The 17,715-nt window shown below is 41.9% G+C and overlaps 1 protein-coding gene across 5 annotated transcripts in view; it reads right to left on the bottom strand.

Annotated features, from left to right (window-relative positions):
- SOS2 (SOS Ras/Rho guanine nucleotide exchange factor 2) overlaps positions 1-17,715 on the bottom strand; it is a 111,347-nt gene that overhangs the window by 70,271 nt on the left and 23,361 nt on the right. For all 5 annotated transcript variants that reach the window (XM_073350211.1, XM_073350213.1, XM_073350214.1 and 2 more), the window contains exons 2-5: positions 10,116-10,241; positions 6,118-6,249; positions 1,662-1,826; positions 978-1,181 (exon numbers count right to left, since the gene is read on the bottom strand). In XM_073350211.1, coding sequence (XP_073206312.1) covers positions 978-1,181; positions 1,662-1,826; positions 6,118-6,249; positions 10,116-10,241 — 627 coding nt within the window. The remainder of the gene's footprint in view (positions 1-977; positions 1,182-1,661; positions 1,827-6,117; positions 6,250-10,115; positions 10,242-17,715) is intronic.

Here is a 17,715-nt window from a genome sequence, read left to right as displayed (position 1 = left end):
GAGCAGTGTTTCTTGTGAGAGAAGCTATGGGTTATTCACTGGGTAGGATAATAGGGTCTAACGTTTTTAGCCTGTACACTAACAGGCCACAATCAGCAGGGGAGGAGCAGTTTAAAGCTGTCATTATTTCCCCTCCATCTCCTTGCTCTTTTCTGTCTCTGAACTTAACCTGAAGTGAAAATTTAAAAACGACCCCCAGCTCAGGTCTCAATAACAAAACTGTATGATCAAAGCTATGCAGTCACTTTTTCAGAGTACCAGCTGGGCTTAGAGAGGGAAGTGGCAGCTTCCTTTTTCAAGTCCTGCTTTTAGTGTCCCTTATCTCAGAAACACACCCATCTGGGCAGTCTTCCCCAACCCATCATCTGGAAAGCACCCTTCCCTTGACTCCAACCTATGAATGACATCCATTTCTTCTCCACTTACCTCCAGACTTGCCCCACTCCATCCTATGCTCAGGAATTCATCCCATCTCTCCCTGCCCACACCCTAGCCCCCAAATGTCTCTCCTCCCCCTAATCAATTTTCCCCTTTCCCTGTCAATCAAGGTAAATTACCAAGGTTTCACATCTTCCTCTTTTTGAGGGACATCTGCAGCCCCTCTTCCTAGCACTCTCTTTCCTAGGAACCCCAGCTCCTCCATCTGCTGCTATGCTGCTTGCCTGGTAAAGTGCAGGTGTGTAATTGCATAAGGATCAGGCTTTCTACCCACATGACCATCTGGCACTATAACTATTGTTTGCATCCAAAAAAATCCCTTGCTTTTTAAACAATGGTCTGAGAATATTCATCTAAGACTGCTATCTGCAGTGCCTCCCTCTTATTTCAGGCACCAATCACCACTTCTGTTATACACTAGGATACTTCAAACCAAATTTCACCTACTCTGCTACAGTCAATGTAAATTTGCTAAGTTATGGTTGAAAACGGATATGCAAGTATTTAAGCATTAAAACAGTAATTAAAAAGGGACTTACATAAGGTGTGAACAACTTTCTGTTAGACAGGAAAGCTTCCCGAAACACTTTTATTATCAGATTCAACTCCCGCAGATACTGTCTTTCTTCTGCAATTTCAGTTCTCACTAGCTCATAGTAATTGAGTTCACCTGAAGAAGAGGGCTCATCTTCACACAGCGAAACCAAACCAATAACATCCTGATCAAACATATCCATCAAAACCTAGCAAAGAGTGAAAGTCAAGTTTTTATACAAGTCTGATTTCTATCCCTCATTCAAACTCAATGGTCTCGATTTGTTCAAAAACTAGTGAACTGTATTTAACACAACACTTTCTGTAACAATCACAAGGTAGTAAACTTGAATCTTTGGCAGGATCAATTGCCAATACTGTGGTTTTTATAATTTAGTGCAGCAGGAAAACAAGTTAGGATTTGAGGAAGAGGGATTCAGAAGAACACAAGGCATCTTGCAAAAGCTTTTGCCTGATAATGAAGATAACTGAAATTCAACAAAAAAGGTTTCTGAACAATTTAATAAAGATGAAACTAGAAAGACAGAGTGGAGAACCTACCATTACAAAGAGGTGTCATAATAATGATAATCATAACAGCATGATGCAGTTGGGAACTAAAGCACAAGGTTTTTAAATAAAGCGATAAGCCATTTAAACATCAGTATAGCAAATCAACTATTTCTTACCTTATCAGCACACATAGACACTTTAATGTCTTGCTGGGAGATTTCAAAGTGTCGTATATTGAAAACATAATTTCCAGCCAGTTTCAAAATGTCAGCTGAGATATATTCCAAAACAGCCACAATATAAAGAGAGACATGATAATCTACTTTATAGCCTAGAACCTCCTGCAAATTAAAAAGAAAACACAGTAAAACTATAGTCATGCCTGAAAGTTATTGACGTTGAGCACCATATTTGAAAACTAAGATATTAGCATTTTTACCAAAAGGATTTTTGCTTTGAGTTACCAGCTCACACACAGCTGCAATAGCCAGAGCACAGAACAGAAAAAGGGAGTCTGTGGCCAGCAATATTTACTAAGGAAGAGCTTAGAAACACGCCACTGTCACATTTTGCCTGCTACAGAAACATGGCTTTTCAAATCCCATTAAAATTAAAGGACTTGAATGGGACCATTCATGTGCTTAAAATTAAGCAAGCCTAAGTCCTTGCAGGATGAAAGTCTACACATGGAAATTGGAGAAAAAAGGATTCTTCCTTTTACATTTTTAATGCAAAATGTGTTTGCACCTTTTGCAGAATCAAAAATTGTCTGCTCTTAATCTCTTGCAAGCTGTAATTCACATTGGCCTGTCCATTATCCTGGAACATTTGACCACTGTCGAAAGACAGGCTACTGGGCTTGATGGACCATTGGTCTGACCCAGTGTGGCCATTTTATATAATCTTAAATAGGAATTAAGTGAAGTGTTCACACAAAAGGTGTGCAACTGAAGAAATCACATACTTATACTCAAATTAATATGAAGGGGTTAATTAAGCTTTGGGAGAAAAGAAAGTGGAGTAGAAGAGAAAAACAGAGAAGACATTGTTCCACTTTCAAAAACATTTCAAACAGGATGATATTTTTCATATTCTGCTGAGGGTTTACTTCACCCCACACCTTTTGCCTGTTAAATATTTGTGATAGGACCATAATGAATAAATACAGATAGGCTTGTGCATTTTAGTAATATTAACCTTGTATCATGCCATCATCTATTTTGGGATGCATCATTTAAAACCAGCTACTATGGTCCTATATACTTGCCCACTAGCGGATTTTACTGGTGTAACGAGTAAGACTATGATTTAGTCATGAAGGTCGCAGAAGTCACAGAATCCGTGACTTCCAGCGACCTCCGTGACTTCAGCCTGTGGTGGGCAGGAGCTGTAGGGTCCACCACTGCCCGCAGGGGCAGGGAGCTGCAGGGTACCCGTGGCACCTCTGGCAGCCCCTAGAGCTCCAAGCCGCCACGGGCAGTGGGCAACCCCCCGCTGACACAGGAGGCAGGGGACCCCCGGAGCTGCAGGTGGCAGGGGTACCCTGCAGCCCCCAGCTGCTGCAAATGGCTCCTAGCCCCTGCACAGCTGCCCTGCTTCAGGTGATGTGGGGACCTGCAGATCCCCATTTTGTCAAGTATATTTTTAATAAGTCACAGACAGGTCACGGCTTATGTGAATTTTTCTTTTTTGCCTGTGACCTGTCCATGACTTTTACTAAAAATATCCATGAAAAAATCTTAGCCTTAGTAATGAGTAATCTCTAGAAAGAAAAGCATTATTCAGAACTGCTAGGTTTTTCTTCTCAACAGCCACCCCCAACCACTGTCGTAAACTACGATATTATACTCAATAGATAGGAGTCTGATTATTATTCCAGAAAGAGATACTGAAAAGGCCTCAAGTCTGCCTGGTATCGAATACATATCTGCTGTTTGTCTTCTTTTTTTATGCTAGTTGCTAACTTTATTCCGCAATGCTACCATCTGACAGAAGGAATTTCCTTTTACATTTTGGAAATATGAAGCATGGATAGAAACAGACCCACATTATACCTTAATAGGAAGAAACTTTTGCATTTTTAAAGATTGACTTAAAGATGAAAAATCAGTGGATATTGTAAAACGAATTCAGGATAAACCTATGCTTTAAAAAAATCCCATTTCAAAAATCAACAGTATGCCCAAGAAACTGAACTTCCAGGCTTTCATGGTTTCTTCAAATTTAACCAGTGGCACTCACTACTAGTTAAGAAGTGAAAGCCAAACAAGAATTTTTCCTGCCATTAAGTTTGATGTGAGGATATGTTAGACCAGGGGTTCTCAACAAATTTTTTGGTGGCCACGGTGACAATTTTTCCTAAAATTCTTAATTAACTTTAGGAAAAACAAATATACATGTCCAAATCATTGTAATTTATTGAATCTTTTTGAAGACTCAATAATAAAAATAATGTACAGTTGTCTCTATTCTTTACTGGACCAGAACAGAAACACAAATAAGGTGCTCTGAAGGTTCTTGTCTTTTTTGTTGTTGTTCCTTTTGCTTTTTTAAAAAGATTTGCTAGCTAGTAAGTCTGCTGCTGTGAAAAGTGATATTAACAAACATACAAATATCACTTTTCACAGTAGTAGACTTACTCAGTCCTAGCAAGCCCAGGGACAAATTAAGCCTTGGATGGGGCGGTCGATAGGGGGGAACTGGGAGACGGGGGGAAATGCACGATGGGCTGGTGGAGGCCAGAGGCGATGGGCGGAGGGGAGCCCCACAGCTGGGGGTTGGAGCTCCATGGCCAGAGCCTGCTGTCTGCCACCCCAGGAAGGTGGGGAACTCAGTAGCTGCCTGTTCCTCCAGCATGTGTCTCGGGGGTGGGGAGGGGCAGGTCTAACCCCTGCTGTTGGCCCTGGGGGTGGGACCACTGCTTTGCCGCCACCCCGATCACTGCCCGGAGGCTGTGGCCACAAGAAAAGCCCCTGATGGCCGTATGTGGCCACACTGGCCGTATTTGAGAAATGCTACGTAAGACAAACCATAAGAACTTTACTGTTAATTCTTTCTTAGAACTGTACATATTATAGCACAACAGTCTTAATATTTTTAAAAACCCTTTGAAGTAATTTGCAGTGCTATAAAAGAATGTCACCACACCTTTTTTTAAAGAACGCATCTTCACATGCTGGTACATAATTTTGTATTTAAATAATATTTCCAAGCAGAGATTTCTAACATACATTTCTAAATAAAGGAAAAGGAGAAGCAACTTTAAGACCCATACCTAGAAACTGAGCCAAACCTAGTTCCCTTCAAAGCAAATGAGCACTTTGACACAAATTACAAAAAATAAAAAATAAATTGTTTACTGTGACCTTAAAGAAGCGAACTTACTAAACTGAAGACTAAGCATGTCAATGTTGCAGTACCAGTTATTTCTTTACTTAGAAAAATATGGCCCTTATTCAGGCTAATAACAAAATAACTTAACTAAAGCTACATTTCACTGTATAAATAATATCTTATTATATGTACAGATCAGAAATGCTTCCCAGACCTTGCTGATCTTTAATAGCTCCCTTCTAAAGTACATTTGTAAATTACTCATAATGTAAGCCATCCATAAACTACAATGTTCCAAAAGCAACAGGCTTTTATTCCCTCACTGTTTCTGTGGTCTCTTTATTTAGAGCTTCCTGGTCACTTACTGACACTTGGTCACATGGAACAAGTATGAATGAGTAAAGGAATAGCAACTTACTTTCCTTTTCCTAAGGCTATGGGGAGGAAGGTTGAGTAAGGGATAGCTATCCCTCTTCCATTTACACATGCAATGAAGTGAACTTAATTCAGCTATTGCTACAGCTACACTGATCTGAACGTTGGAAATGCTGTTCTGCTAAGAAAAATGACACTAAAAATAGCATCAGGGGATTAAATGTTTGTGACTCAACGATTTCCATATCAAACTTGCGTAGTTTGAAAGTAAAATTTATCTGCTAGCTCTATACATCTGAGTGTCAAGTTGGCTAGTTTCCTTCTCAACCCCCGCCCCCCATAATAAATGTTTTGTAGTTCAAATTAGGGCTTCTGTTTTGTCTTGGAAAACTCACTATTGTCAAATTATGCCTCAGTGACACCTTCTGACTCCAACAGGTCTGCACAAATATAATTGATTGGAATTCAGTAAACATTTCTGTTGTTAATGTACGAGGAATAGTATCCAGCTCTATCCCTCTCAGCTGTTTTGCCTCCACAGTGCCAATAGAGCAGTAAATGCAGATACTAAAGGCTAAAGGTGACCAGGTAGAACTCTGAATACATAAAGGGAGTAGATATGGGGGGTAAGGTGCCACCATTTTTTACATAGCTAACTTTTCAGAGTAGAACTAAACTTTAATAAATGAAGTCTACAACAAGAGAGATTCAAAAGTTTGGTTTAGTGCTACATTTACATAAATACAGTATACTAAAATGGCTACTTTTACTCTTCCAACCAACATCAGAAACGGATCTGGATTTGTCTTTTCTTTTCTACAATAGTTTACACACAAATTAAAAAAGAAATATTTAAAGATACTATGCTAAACAAGCAAAACATAGCATAAAGTAAAAATTAACTCTGAGACTTATCTAAAATACCTTTAATAGGGGATGTATCTTGTCCACAGGTAGTAGGAGAGGGTTTCTTCGTTTTCGTTTCTCTATAGCAGACTGTGCATCAGCTATAGCCCACTTGTCGATTGGATGAGGAAATGTCTTTTGAACTCGCTCCTGCCCAAACATAAGAAATGCAGTTTAACCAGTCAGCATACATAAGCTTGCAAAATAGTCACTCACCTAATTTCCCTATTGATGTTTGTACCCCATCGCTTCCTCACTTCTAACTGCTCCATTGCTCTCTCTCTTAGGCTTTTCTCCTTTCATGCAGCCCCACCTCTAAGGCTGGAACAATCTTCTACTCCCCACAGAACAAGCATCCTTTCAAATCTCGCCTCAAAACAGTCCTTCCTGCCCTTTGTTATTTGCATTATGACAGCACTTAGAGGTTCCAGCTGAGATGGGGCCCAATCATACTGAGCACTGTACAAACACAGGAAGAGGGGACACTAAAGAGCTCTCTGTCTAACTGGAAAAGACAAAGGGATATTGTTCCCATTTTACAGATGGGGAATTAAGGGTCTGTCTACAAAGCAAAGTAAAACCTGTGGCTGGCCCATGCCAGTCGACTCAGGTTCATGGGGCTTGGGCTGCAGGGGTGTTTCATTGTGGTGTCAATGTTCAGGCCTGGGCTGCGGGACCCTCCCACCCTGTGGGGTCCTAGAGCCCAGGCTACAGCCCAAGCCCAGAAGTCTATACAGCAATGAAACATCCCTGCAGCATGGGCCCCATGAGCCCAAGTCAGCTAGCACACACCAGCCACAGATGACTAGTTACTGTGTAGACATACCCTACTAATGGCTGATTCATTAGCGTTTTGTCATCACGTTTACATCATTTTAGTTTACACAAGGAAGTATGCAGAAGCTGTTTGGCCCACACAAGCTTGTGCTTAGGTCAGTGATGCCCAAACTTTTCAGGGTCATTGCCCCCCCCGCTTACCCCTGTCCATGCCCCCACCGCCCGAGCCGGGGCTGGGAGCAAGGGGGCGGGGAGGGGGCAGGCGGGGTAAGGAGGCCGAGGCTGGGGCTGTATCTGGGAGTGGGTCTGGGAACGGAGCCATAGCCAGGGACGGATGCTGGGGCCAGGGTGTGGAGCCACAGCAGGGGTAGGAGATGCTCCCTCCCAATCCCTATGGGAGCTGGCCCAGGTCCCACTGCGCCCCCCACAAACATTCCTCTGCTCCCCTCAATTTGGGGACCTCTGGATTAGGTTTATGTGGCCCTCCTGTGTAATAAGATTGGGCACCACTATCCTAAAGCACAGAGAGAAGATGTAATTTGCCCACAGTCACTGAGAGTCTGTGACAGAAGTAGGAACTGAACCCAGATGAAAAGCTCTGTTCCTTTCTCCGTGGGCCCAGAAGGTAGTCATGGGCAATTGCTCTTTTTCCTCAAAGGCATTCAAGTGGGGTGCTACAAGGTTCTATTCTCATCTCCCTCAACATCAGATGTGACACATGGTTTGGGTGGTGCCATCATACAACTCTACTTTACAACCGTCACCAGAGCTGAATAGTTCAGTTTTCCCAGGGTATAGTCAAGACTGACATCTAGATGAGGGCTAGATGGCTGAAGCTCAATTCAGACAAGACAGAGATTTTACTCATTAGCTGCAGGAATCATCCAGGAGATGACTGAGTTGATGTGTCCCCTCAATAAAGGGCTTTTGCCCACGTTTTGACAGGAAGGTGTATAATCTGGCGGTCTTGCTAGATTCAGAGTTCCTTTAAATGATCACATGGCAATACTAGCTAACAGTCCTTTTTGTTATCCTACACCAAATAAACAGATTGCAACCTTTCCTCTTGGATGCAAGCCTTGCCGCAATTATTCACTGCTTCATGACCTTTACACTGGATTACTGCAATCAACTTCACTTGGGACTGCACCTGAAAGTCACCCAGAAACAAGGTAATGTGGAACATAGCTGTCCACTGACTTATCAGTTCATCTCACAGAGTGCATATGACACTTGGGCTTAAGACTGCACTGGCTTCCTGTTTATAGTTGGAAACAATTCAAAGTGTTGTTTCTAACCTATTAAGCCCTTTATGGTTTGGGTCTTGGGTACCTTAGGCTTGCTCCTGTTCACACTTACGCACCTACTTAACTTTACATGCAAATAGTCCATTTACTCCAATGGGAGCTACTGGCATGTGTAGGTATTTGCATGAACAGGATCTTAGATCACTGATCTCCTTGTGTTCTATCATGACAACTGAGAACAGCTGAGGTGTACAGCAAACAAACAATCTCCAGATTTAAGCTTCAGGGGTCTGGTGGCAGAGTGATCTCCATGAATAGACTTTGACTCATTCCTACATTCATCTGGTAGAGTTTAAGTCTGTTGACCTTCAAGGTGTACTACTGTTTTTGGGAACTTGCAGTTACTCTTTAAACATACTTCCTCATTTTTAATGAAATAATCAAGTCTAGTTAGGTTATATTACTAAGTGCTTTTATCAATATTGTTTCACTACCGAAAAAAAGCAATTTTTTTAAAAGATACAACTAAAACTAAATCCTGTGTATAGCTAAAATCTTATGTGCTGAGATATCTCTTTGCTCAGATAAAGTATTGGCAGTTTTATAAAAGGTTAGCACCTCTCTTTTCTCTAAGAAACAATGTGTGAGGACTTGGGAATCTTACAGACAAAGTTTCTTACATAAATCAGTACCGGTGTAATTGTTTAATAAAATACATACCTAAAATCTTTAGCTCATACATGTGGAGTATAATTACACCCAATAGGAAATTAATGTGCACATAAACTTATTTTAGCATTCCTTTTGTATTAGAAGACAGAAATTACAGAGCTGGCGAGCAGGTGACAGTCTCTGACATGGCAAAGCATTGCTCTATATTCTAGAGGACTGGATAGCTTGGGGACTGGAGATAGAACATACAGCTTTTCACCTCTGCATATAAAGTTTAAATCCAGACTCCGCTGGTGGTAGCTAAAAGTAATAAAGGCTATTAAGGGACATCTACAAAATAAGCTTATTTAGCTTTATACAAATCTTTGAACAACAACAATCATAAACCAATATTAAGAATTAATCAATTGACTCAATGTCAAGTAATGTATTTAAAAACACTATACACACTAAGAATCTCAAACCCTCCAGGAGATCAGTTTTGTAAATAAACATATTTTACATTTTATAAGTACTCACAAATTATTCATTTCCATAACAAATCTGTAGAATATTAGATGAGATCATCAGCTTGTAGTGGACTGAAAGTGCCTTACATACAAAGCTGTAATTTGTCTAATATGCTACAAAACCAGTCAGGCTGGTTTTTTAATGCCGCCCCCCCCCCGCCCCTTTTTTCTTTAGGCAGTCAATTTTTCTAATGTGAAAGATAACAGCTATTTAAAACTACGACATAACTCTGGATGTGTCTGTTAAAAAGTGCAGCCCATTAAGGCCCCAATTCTATAACTGACAGTGCATAGACAGACAGCTGCAAGAATACAGAGCCTCACTGAGTTCAATATATTTCCATACGCTTAACAGCAACCTGCCCACTCTCTATCAGTTGCAAGATCATGACCTAAATCGGTAGTTTAAATTCATTACATTAAAATGTTTACGTTTTGCTTTTGGGGATTAACTAAAAAGGAAGATTAAATCCCTGCAAGCTTTGAATTCTAAAGTTCAAGGTCTATTTTAACTAAAGCAATACAAAACATTCGCAGCTAGCTATGCTTTTCTGCACTTTTTAAATACAGAATAGATTTTGTTTTAAACATGACCAGACAGTTATGAGACTTCTGAACAGAAACTAATTGCAGCTCAAATATAACTCCTTTTCTGAAAGCAGAACACTGACTAATCTTTTAGAAAAATGCCCTATTTATATTCTACCTTGTTATAAATTAACATTAGATCACTTACAATAGTTGAGTACAGTCATTTTGTAAGCAAGCACCCGTTTTCCGGTATTAGATAAGACAGCTTTGCCATTCTCACCTCAACATCTTGGACAGTCCGTGGCTGTGCAATGCACAGTTTGTTCAGCAGCTGAAGTATCAGCTCTTCAATATAATAGAGGGAATCTTCTTTTGCTGAAAAACTGGGGTGAACCTGTTGCTGAACCTGCACAGTAGAATTATTTTCTTCAGTCAGAAGCTGCAGTGAAGGATGTGTGGAGGAGCATATGGTAGCACAAACAGATTAAAAATACTACATATTTTATCGTCTTGCAAATTCCCATGCACATGGGCTTTCCTATGTAGTACATATAACGGCGTCAACCCATGCCATTATAATGCTTTCGTTTAATGATCAAACGAAATACAGCTGCAAAGATGACTTTAAAAATGTGAATCAAAAGCAGACTAATGGCACAGCTGCCTGGACAGTGAGAAAGCAACTGTAGAGGTAAGCTCCCCATACCCTACCACGGGTTCAGCAGCAGAATGAGTGAAGGAATGGCCTCCATTAAAAATAGCAGTATTGATAAGTTTAGCGGGGGGGGGGAGGGGGGAGAGGGTGGAGATAGAATTAACAGACTGGAGAAAGAGACCCGAGGAGCTGGGATGGTGAGAAAAGAGAACTGATGAATTTGACAGGGAACAGAATTAATTGCTTGGAGAAAAGGCCAGGGGTGAATGGATGTGAGAATGGGGTGAAGTAGCTCGTGAATTGCTGTCTAGTATGTGAGAAAAACAAATGTGAAGTGTATATTTGTGAGAGAAGGAAAGATCAGAGTGAAGTGTGCATGGATGAGCAAGAGAATAAATGAGTAAGTGTCACTGCACTTGTCTAGATTAGGCACAAATTGAGGGTAGCTAACCCCAACCTTTTGCCTAGCATAGTCAAAAATTAACACCACCTTTTACCTCAATTTAGCTCGGTGAGATCAACTGTAGGCTTCCTCTCCCAAAGGTCAACCTCAACCAGCTACACTGAGGTAAAATACACTAAACTGTGTCTAAACTAATGGAAAGGTTGTGGTTAGCTAACACGGTTTAGCAACTCTGATTTATCCTGGATCTCTTTTCTCAAATTTCACAAACACTGAGGGCATGGCTACACTTGTAGATGTAGAGCACTTTGAGTTAAACCAGCCTTCGTAGAGCGCAGTAGGGAAAGCGCTGCAATCTGTCCACACTGACAGCTACAAGTGCACTGGCATGGCCACATTTGCAGCGGCATTGGGAGCGGTGCATTATGGGCAGCTATCCCAGCATGCAATTAACTGCAACCGGTGCTTTTCAAATGGGGGACGTGGAGTGTGACAGGAAGTGTGTTGTGTGTATGTGGGGGGAGAGAGTATGTTTTTGGAGGGCTGAAAACATGTCAGCGTGCTGTCTTGTAAGTTCAGACAGCAGCAGATCTCCCCCTCCCTCTCTCTCTCTCTCCCACACAGCATTCCACAGTAACGGCTTGCTTTGTCTTGGAACAGCTGTCAGAAACGGAGCTTTCAAAGGGCATATCCGCATTCCTAGGTGAGTTCAAAACAATGAGAAGAGCGGCCACTTGACTTAAGGGGATTATGGGACGTTTCCGGAGGCTGATCAGAGCGCAGTAATGCAACACCTCGTTCACACTGACGCCGGGCATTTCAGCCACTACGCAACAAGCATTAATCTTCTTGCCGAGGTGGAGTACCAGGATTGCTCTAGCTGTGGAGTCAGAGCGCTCTACGTGCCTTGCCAGTGTGGACGGGAGTGAGCTAAGGCACCTGGGGCTGCTTTAATGTGCTCTAACTCGCAAGTGTAGCCAAGCCCTGAGAGACCATCCAGATTCCCCATTCATCTCAGCAGGATACGAATCCGGAAAAAGCAATACTTAGATTTAAATTATAGCCTCCCCATAAAAAAGCCACACAGTACACAATCAACAAGGGAAATTCCCCATTTTCCCATGCAAATTATAGATTAAGTCAACTCAATAAGTGACTTTACATGGTTATTTATTGATGGCAATAGTCACTAGGTGCTTTCTAGACACAAAAGACAGATAGTCCTTGATCTCAAGAGCTCACAGTCTAAAGATTACATCCGTGAGGTCAAGTTCTGTTCCTCTGATCCATGCAGGTTTCTCCTTCTGAAGACAAAGGGAGCTCCCTGTTCACATTGAAAGATTCTGACCTTCAAAAGGGTTTCTTTCAAACAATATCTTCTAAGATGGATCACTAATACTTAATCATTCCATATTAACATGGACTTTTCAGAGGAGGGATAGTAACGAAAGATGTACTCCATGGCCTGGGCCCAGGATATCTAAAATACCATCAAGCTCCAGGACAAAGACCATGGTTAGAGAGACAAGGTGGGTGAGGTAATATATTTTATCGGACCAACTTCTGTTGGTGAGAAAGACAAGCTTTTGAGCTACACAGATCTCTTCCTTTGGGGACAGTTCGAGACTAGGGAATGAATTCTCCCAAGAACTAAGGAAAATCAGAAACCTCACCACTTTCCACTCCAAGTGCAAGGTGCATTTCTTTGACCTGGACTTCTCTAGTATAAACACATTACAATAAAAGAACATTTATAAAAATCCTGCCAAAACAAGATACTCCACTGCGCATGGGAGTTGAGAGAACCTTTGAGAAGTTGAGAGAACAAACGTCATCTGACAGATTGGCGGTCACATTGCTTAGTGCAGGACTTGAAGTCGCTCAGATCACAGGTGCAGACTTTTCAAACTGCCGAAGGGTGCTCAACCCCCGGCTTTGGCCCAGGCCCCGCCTCTTCCCACCCACCCCTCCACATTGCCCCGCCCCTTCCCACCCAGCTCCGCCCTTTCCCCCGAGCACACCGCATCCTCGCTCCTCCCTGCACCCCGTGAAACTTCTGTTTGTGGCAGGGGGGAGGTGCTGAGCACTCATCTCACTACGGTAGAACTCTATTATCACCGTGAAAAGGTATCTCAGTTGAGACTACATTATCCTTATCAAATTTAGTATAAAGGTGCACCAGTCCCTAGTGTTAAGATCTCTTCCTTTATGAACTGAATGCATAGCTCAAACAGAGCTTTCACCTGCTTTGTCAAGACCACACGGATATCCCATGACACAGAAGACTAAGGCAGAGGATCTCTGAATGCATCATGCTCCCCATTAACCTGATCACATAGGGCTGCAGGCACTGATACTTTTGACAGCTCAGAATAAACGTGAAAGTAATCAGTTTGGGGGCGAAGTAAAAGGGCTCCCATGGCCTTGTTTCCATTATGACACAACCCTTTTCAATTTACAATTTGAAGTCTATTCAGTGGATGGTTCTCAAGAGGCCAGGACACAAACCATCTGTTCAGATACACCATACTACAGAGCTCTCGCCTGTCAGGAGCCAAGCTGTCAGAGAGAGGAACCTGGGCTGGGATAGAGCAAGCTACCCTAGTTATGGGTGAGTAGCTAATGCCAGATACTCAGCTTGATGGATAAGATGTGGTTCTCAACTGTTGCAGATGGCAAAACTTGATGGGACTAGGAGAGTCACTGAACCTTTGGTCTCTCCTGACTTGGAGTCCAAGCAGCATTTTTAGTCAAGAGATCCTCTCCCTGCCAATATAGGATAAGAGAAATGACCTGAAACTGGTACTGTGAGGCTACCAGGAGGCCTACAGAGGACTAGAGGAGAACAAACAAGGTTGCTACATGAGTCCAGTATGGAAAAACCCAGCTCAGATTCTGAACTGCCTGTATAGTAGGAAGCTTTGACAGAGACAAATCATGGAGCCAGCCTGCCCAAGCACCTCCTGTCCCAATCCTTTGTAACAGGGGCTCCCCCCGCCCACCATATCCCATGAGCCTGAGCTCAAGACTTCAAGGCACTTGGGACTCCAGCGCTTGGAGCAAACGACTTAGTGGAGACCTCAGGTTCATTGCTCATGGGGCAAGGACTCTGGTGCAGCAGGAGCCCTGCTGGGGTACATGGGGCGGGGCTGGGTTTGCACCAACGAGCACTGCTGGCACTGAGGCCTACCACTCAGTCTTGAACAACTCAGACTTCGCTTCCAGGGTTTACCTTCCCTTCAAAGCCCTCCCCAGGCCAGCCTCCTACTGGAGTTCTGGAAGTCAGCCTGTGATGTCTCAAGGAGGGCTCTGAGGGGTTGCCAGACCAACAAAAGAGCCAAGGTGAGACGGTACTGATGCACTGAGAACAGTGAACAATGCCAAGGCACGGGCACAAACAAAAACCGGACTAAAGCCGACTGAAGGCTAGCAATGCCTGAGCATCAAAGCAGCAAACAAAATTAGATGCGGAGGCATTATAAAAGTACGCACAAGCACCAAAGACCAAGATCTCAACATTTTAAATAACCAGTTAGGTTTGACTGAAAGGCAGGGTATAAATAAGGAAAGGATAGTGACGAGGCTCTGTAGGAAAGTGGAGTGATGGTTGAAGGTAAATTTTTTTCCTGTGCAAAGCTCCTTCACTGACGTCAGTCAAAAAGGAACTGACTGGATTGCTTGGAGGGCAGCATTTCTGATCAGCAGGGGATAGCATGCGCTGGTCAAGAGGAGGCTAGACTCGTGTTCTAGCCCACTACTGCTGCCATTAAGGGTCAGAAATATTTTAAAACCAGGGGGAGTTGTCAGTCTTGCACTAGCAAGCTACCACGTTATAAGACAGGACATACCTGGCGGTTTTTCGCCTTCCTCTGTAGTGTGGGGCACGGGTCACTTGCTGGAGCATTCTCTGCACCTTTAAGTCTTTAAACCATGATTTGAGGACTTCAATAGCTCAGACATAGGTGAGAGGTTTATTGCAGGAGTGGGTGGGTGAGATTCTGTGGCCTGCATTGTGCAGGAGGTCAGATGATCATGATGGTCCCTTCTGACCTTAATATCTATGAATACAAACCATGCATTGGGCAAGAGGGGGTTGAAGAGCTTTATGCTTATGCAGTCAAGCATAAACATAAGTCAAGCTGAAAAAACAGATATACCTTGAACCTGGCCTGAAGTCCTTCCTTGGGCTGGAAGGCCATGCTTTTCTTTTTCATAGGGTGTTTTTGAACAGCTCTTTTTCCCCTTCTAATGCCTCCTCAGGAGTTTATCACTTGCAAATTTGAGTGAGTCCAGTACCCCCTTCACATGGATAGTTCCTTTCAAGGGAGTAGTCTTTAGTTAACTACAGGCTGCCTCATAGATTGCGAGGGTTCTGGTTAAGATTTTCACTGCATCCATGGAAGCACTAGCTAGGAAAGGATTGCTATAGAGCTTAGAGATGAATGTAGACATTTTATCCCTAACTCTGCCTGATAGGTCACTACACCATGCAAGGATTACTCTGGAGAAGTAAATCAAGGAAATGGGCAGCTGCCTAGATGAAGCAAAGCTTCAGAATTCCTTCTTGATGACACTAACATTTCTGCTGCTAAATGCTTGGAAAAGAAGTCACCTCGGAGAAAATCACGGTGCACCTATTCCAAGGATGAAACTGATGGTATCAAGTTTGGGGACAAATTGGGTTTCTCTTTTGGGATTATGTCCAATTAAATCCTGAATATAGAACAAGAGACAACAATTGCCTCTAAAACAACAACAACTACTAAGAGTAAAAGAAGAACTGAAAATAATTTTCTTTTTAGCCTGGATTATTAAAATGAGCCTGTATTTTGTTTGCACTGCATAGATATATTTCACATCACAACAAGGTCTGGCAAGACAAGGTCCATAACCACTTGCTACAAGGGACCCTTTCCAAAACTAACATATCACTGACAAAAAAAACTAGCCTTGTAATGAGAACAAACAAACAAAACAGGAGTTTATTGTTTATAACAAACTAAAAAATGCTATCCAAAGATCCAATATTAAACACAAGTGTTTTATAAAGAAATTATGCTAAAAACATGAATTTATTTTCTTGGAAGGTTAGACTGAAATATCCCACTTCTCTATTTGCATTCAAACCATCACTTGCTTTTTCAGAAAATTGCGTCCCTCTGTTCATCTGAGATACTGGAGAATTATTTTCCTGTTTCAAAGGAAAACGAATGCCTACCACAAACCTGTTAGTACAATGGCAAAAAGTTCACACACCTGTTTATGGAAAAATATTTAAATAAAACACCTTTGTTAAATTTTACAGCCTTGCAAGATTGTCACAAAAGTTTACCAGACCAGGCACAGGAATTCTACTCGCCCACCTTTTCCAATACGGACTGATTATAATTGAGAAATGAATGATATTTTACTTCTTTCACAAAGAAGTTACTCGCCCTAAATAAGTGGGTGAATAAAATTTTGCAGTGCTACTTTAATGCTTTTTGATTAACTTCAAGAACCGACTTTATAAATTTGGGAGCCAGCAAAGTGATTAAAATATTCAAGTTACATATTTACTAGTTCAAGCAGCGTAAGGTCTTGCCAACACTCGTCAGTATTTCCATGCACTGTGTACGAGTCAAAAATAAATAAATCACTGCCAATAAAAGAAGCTCTTGACCTGCCTGATACCAAAATGTTAAAACCCAGGAAACAGAGCTCTAAAGCAGATTCATTCTCTCTCTCTCATTTTAGAGAGTGTTTTCCCATCTCTTCATAAGGAAAAGAAAGATAATGGTGCCCTTTAATGTACAGGAAACTCTACCTCCCAACCCATAATGTCTCTCTCTCTCTCCACGTGATTTAAACTTACACTTTGGGAGGGAAGGTGGGGGGAAATAAAGCAGTCAGGTGCTGCCATATTAGTGACTGTCTTTCACTGAACAAGGGTCTAACAAGTCTGCACTGCACCAGTTGCCCAGTTTAGCTGGAAAATGGTCACGCCTAATAGCCAACGAAAAAGGGGATTTGGACAGTTAAGGAGTTAGGTATATAAACGAGTTAAAGACATTGTCAACTTGATTTTTTTTTTTTAACGTGACAATGCTAATTTTTAAATGCAGTTTCTAACACAGCATCTTTTAAAGAAAATGTCCCTTTACAAAATTTAACTATTTTGCTGCTCCCCTGTTAGCATGTGTAAGGGGCTTTTCAGCAAAAAAAATTTAAGTAACAGATGATCTGCCTATACAACAATTTTTTAAATTTATTTTTAAATGTCTTTAAATGGCTTGAGACAAGGTTAGCTAAAAACAGTTAATATCCACAAAACACATGGTTAGTCAGTTAACAGGAGAATCTTAACAGTATGCCAAACCTCCTACCTGCCTGGTCTGACACAGTTTGATTCCTGCAAGTAGCTATGCATAGTGGTATTATGCTGCACGAACAGGAACCCTTAACCATACTAACTGTACCCCATAGGTAAGTCTACTCCTCCTTCAGCTCATAACTGTGCAGGCAGACACCCAAGACACACGGTGGGTGAGATAATATCTTGTACTGGACCAACTTCTGCTGGTGAGAGAGACAAGCTTTTGAGACACATGAGCTCTTTTTCAAATCTCTACAACTACACTGCATTCAGGCAGACATCCCACGTTTTGCATTGTAGAGATTTTTTAAAATATCCATAGAATGTGGTGCAGAGACCCTGAGGCCTGGTCTACACTACAGGGTCAGGTCAAATTTATCTGCATTAGGTCCATTTAAAAATGACTGCATCCACACAACCAACCCCGTTCTGTTGACCTAAAGGGCTCTTAAAATCGACTTCTGTAC

The sequence above is a fragment of the Lepidochelys kempii genome, chromosome 6, assembly GCF_965140265.1.
Source record: "Lepidochelys kempii isolate rLepKem1 chromosome 6, rLepKem1.hap2, whole genome shotgun sequence".
NCBI classification, from domain to species: domain Eukaryota; kingdom Metazoa; phylum Chordata; order Testudines; family Cheloniidae; genus Lepidochelys; species Lepidochelys kempii.
This window is presented reverse-complemented; position numbering and strand designations above follow the sequence as displayed.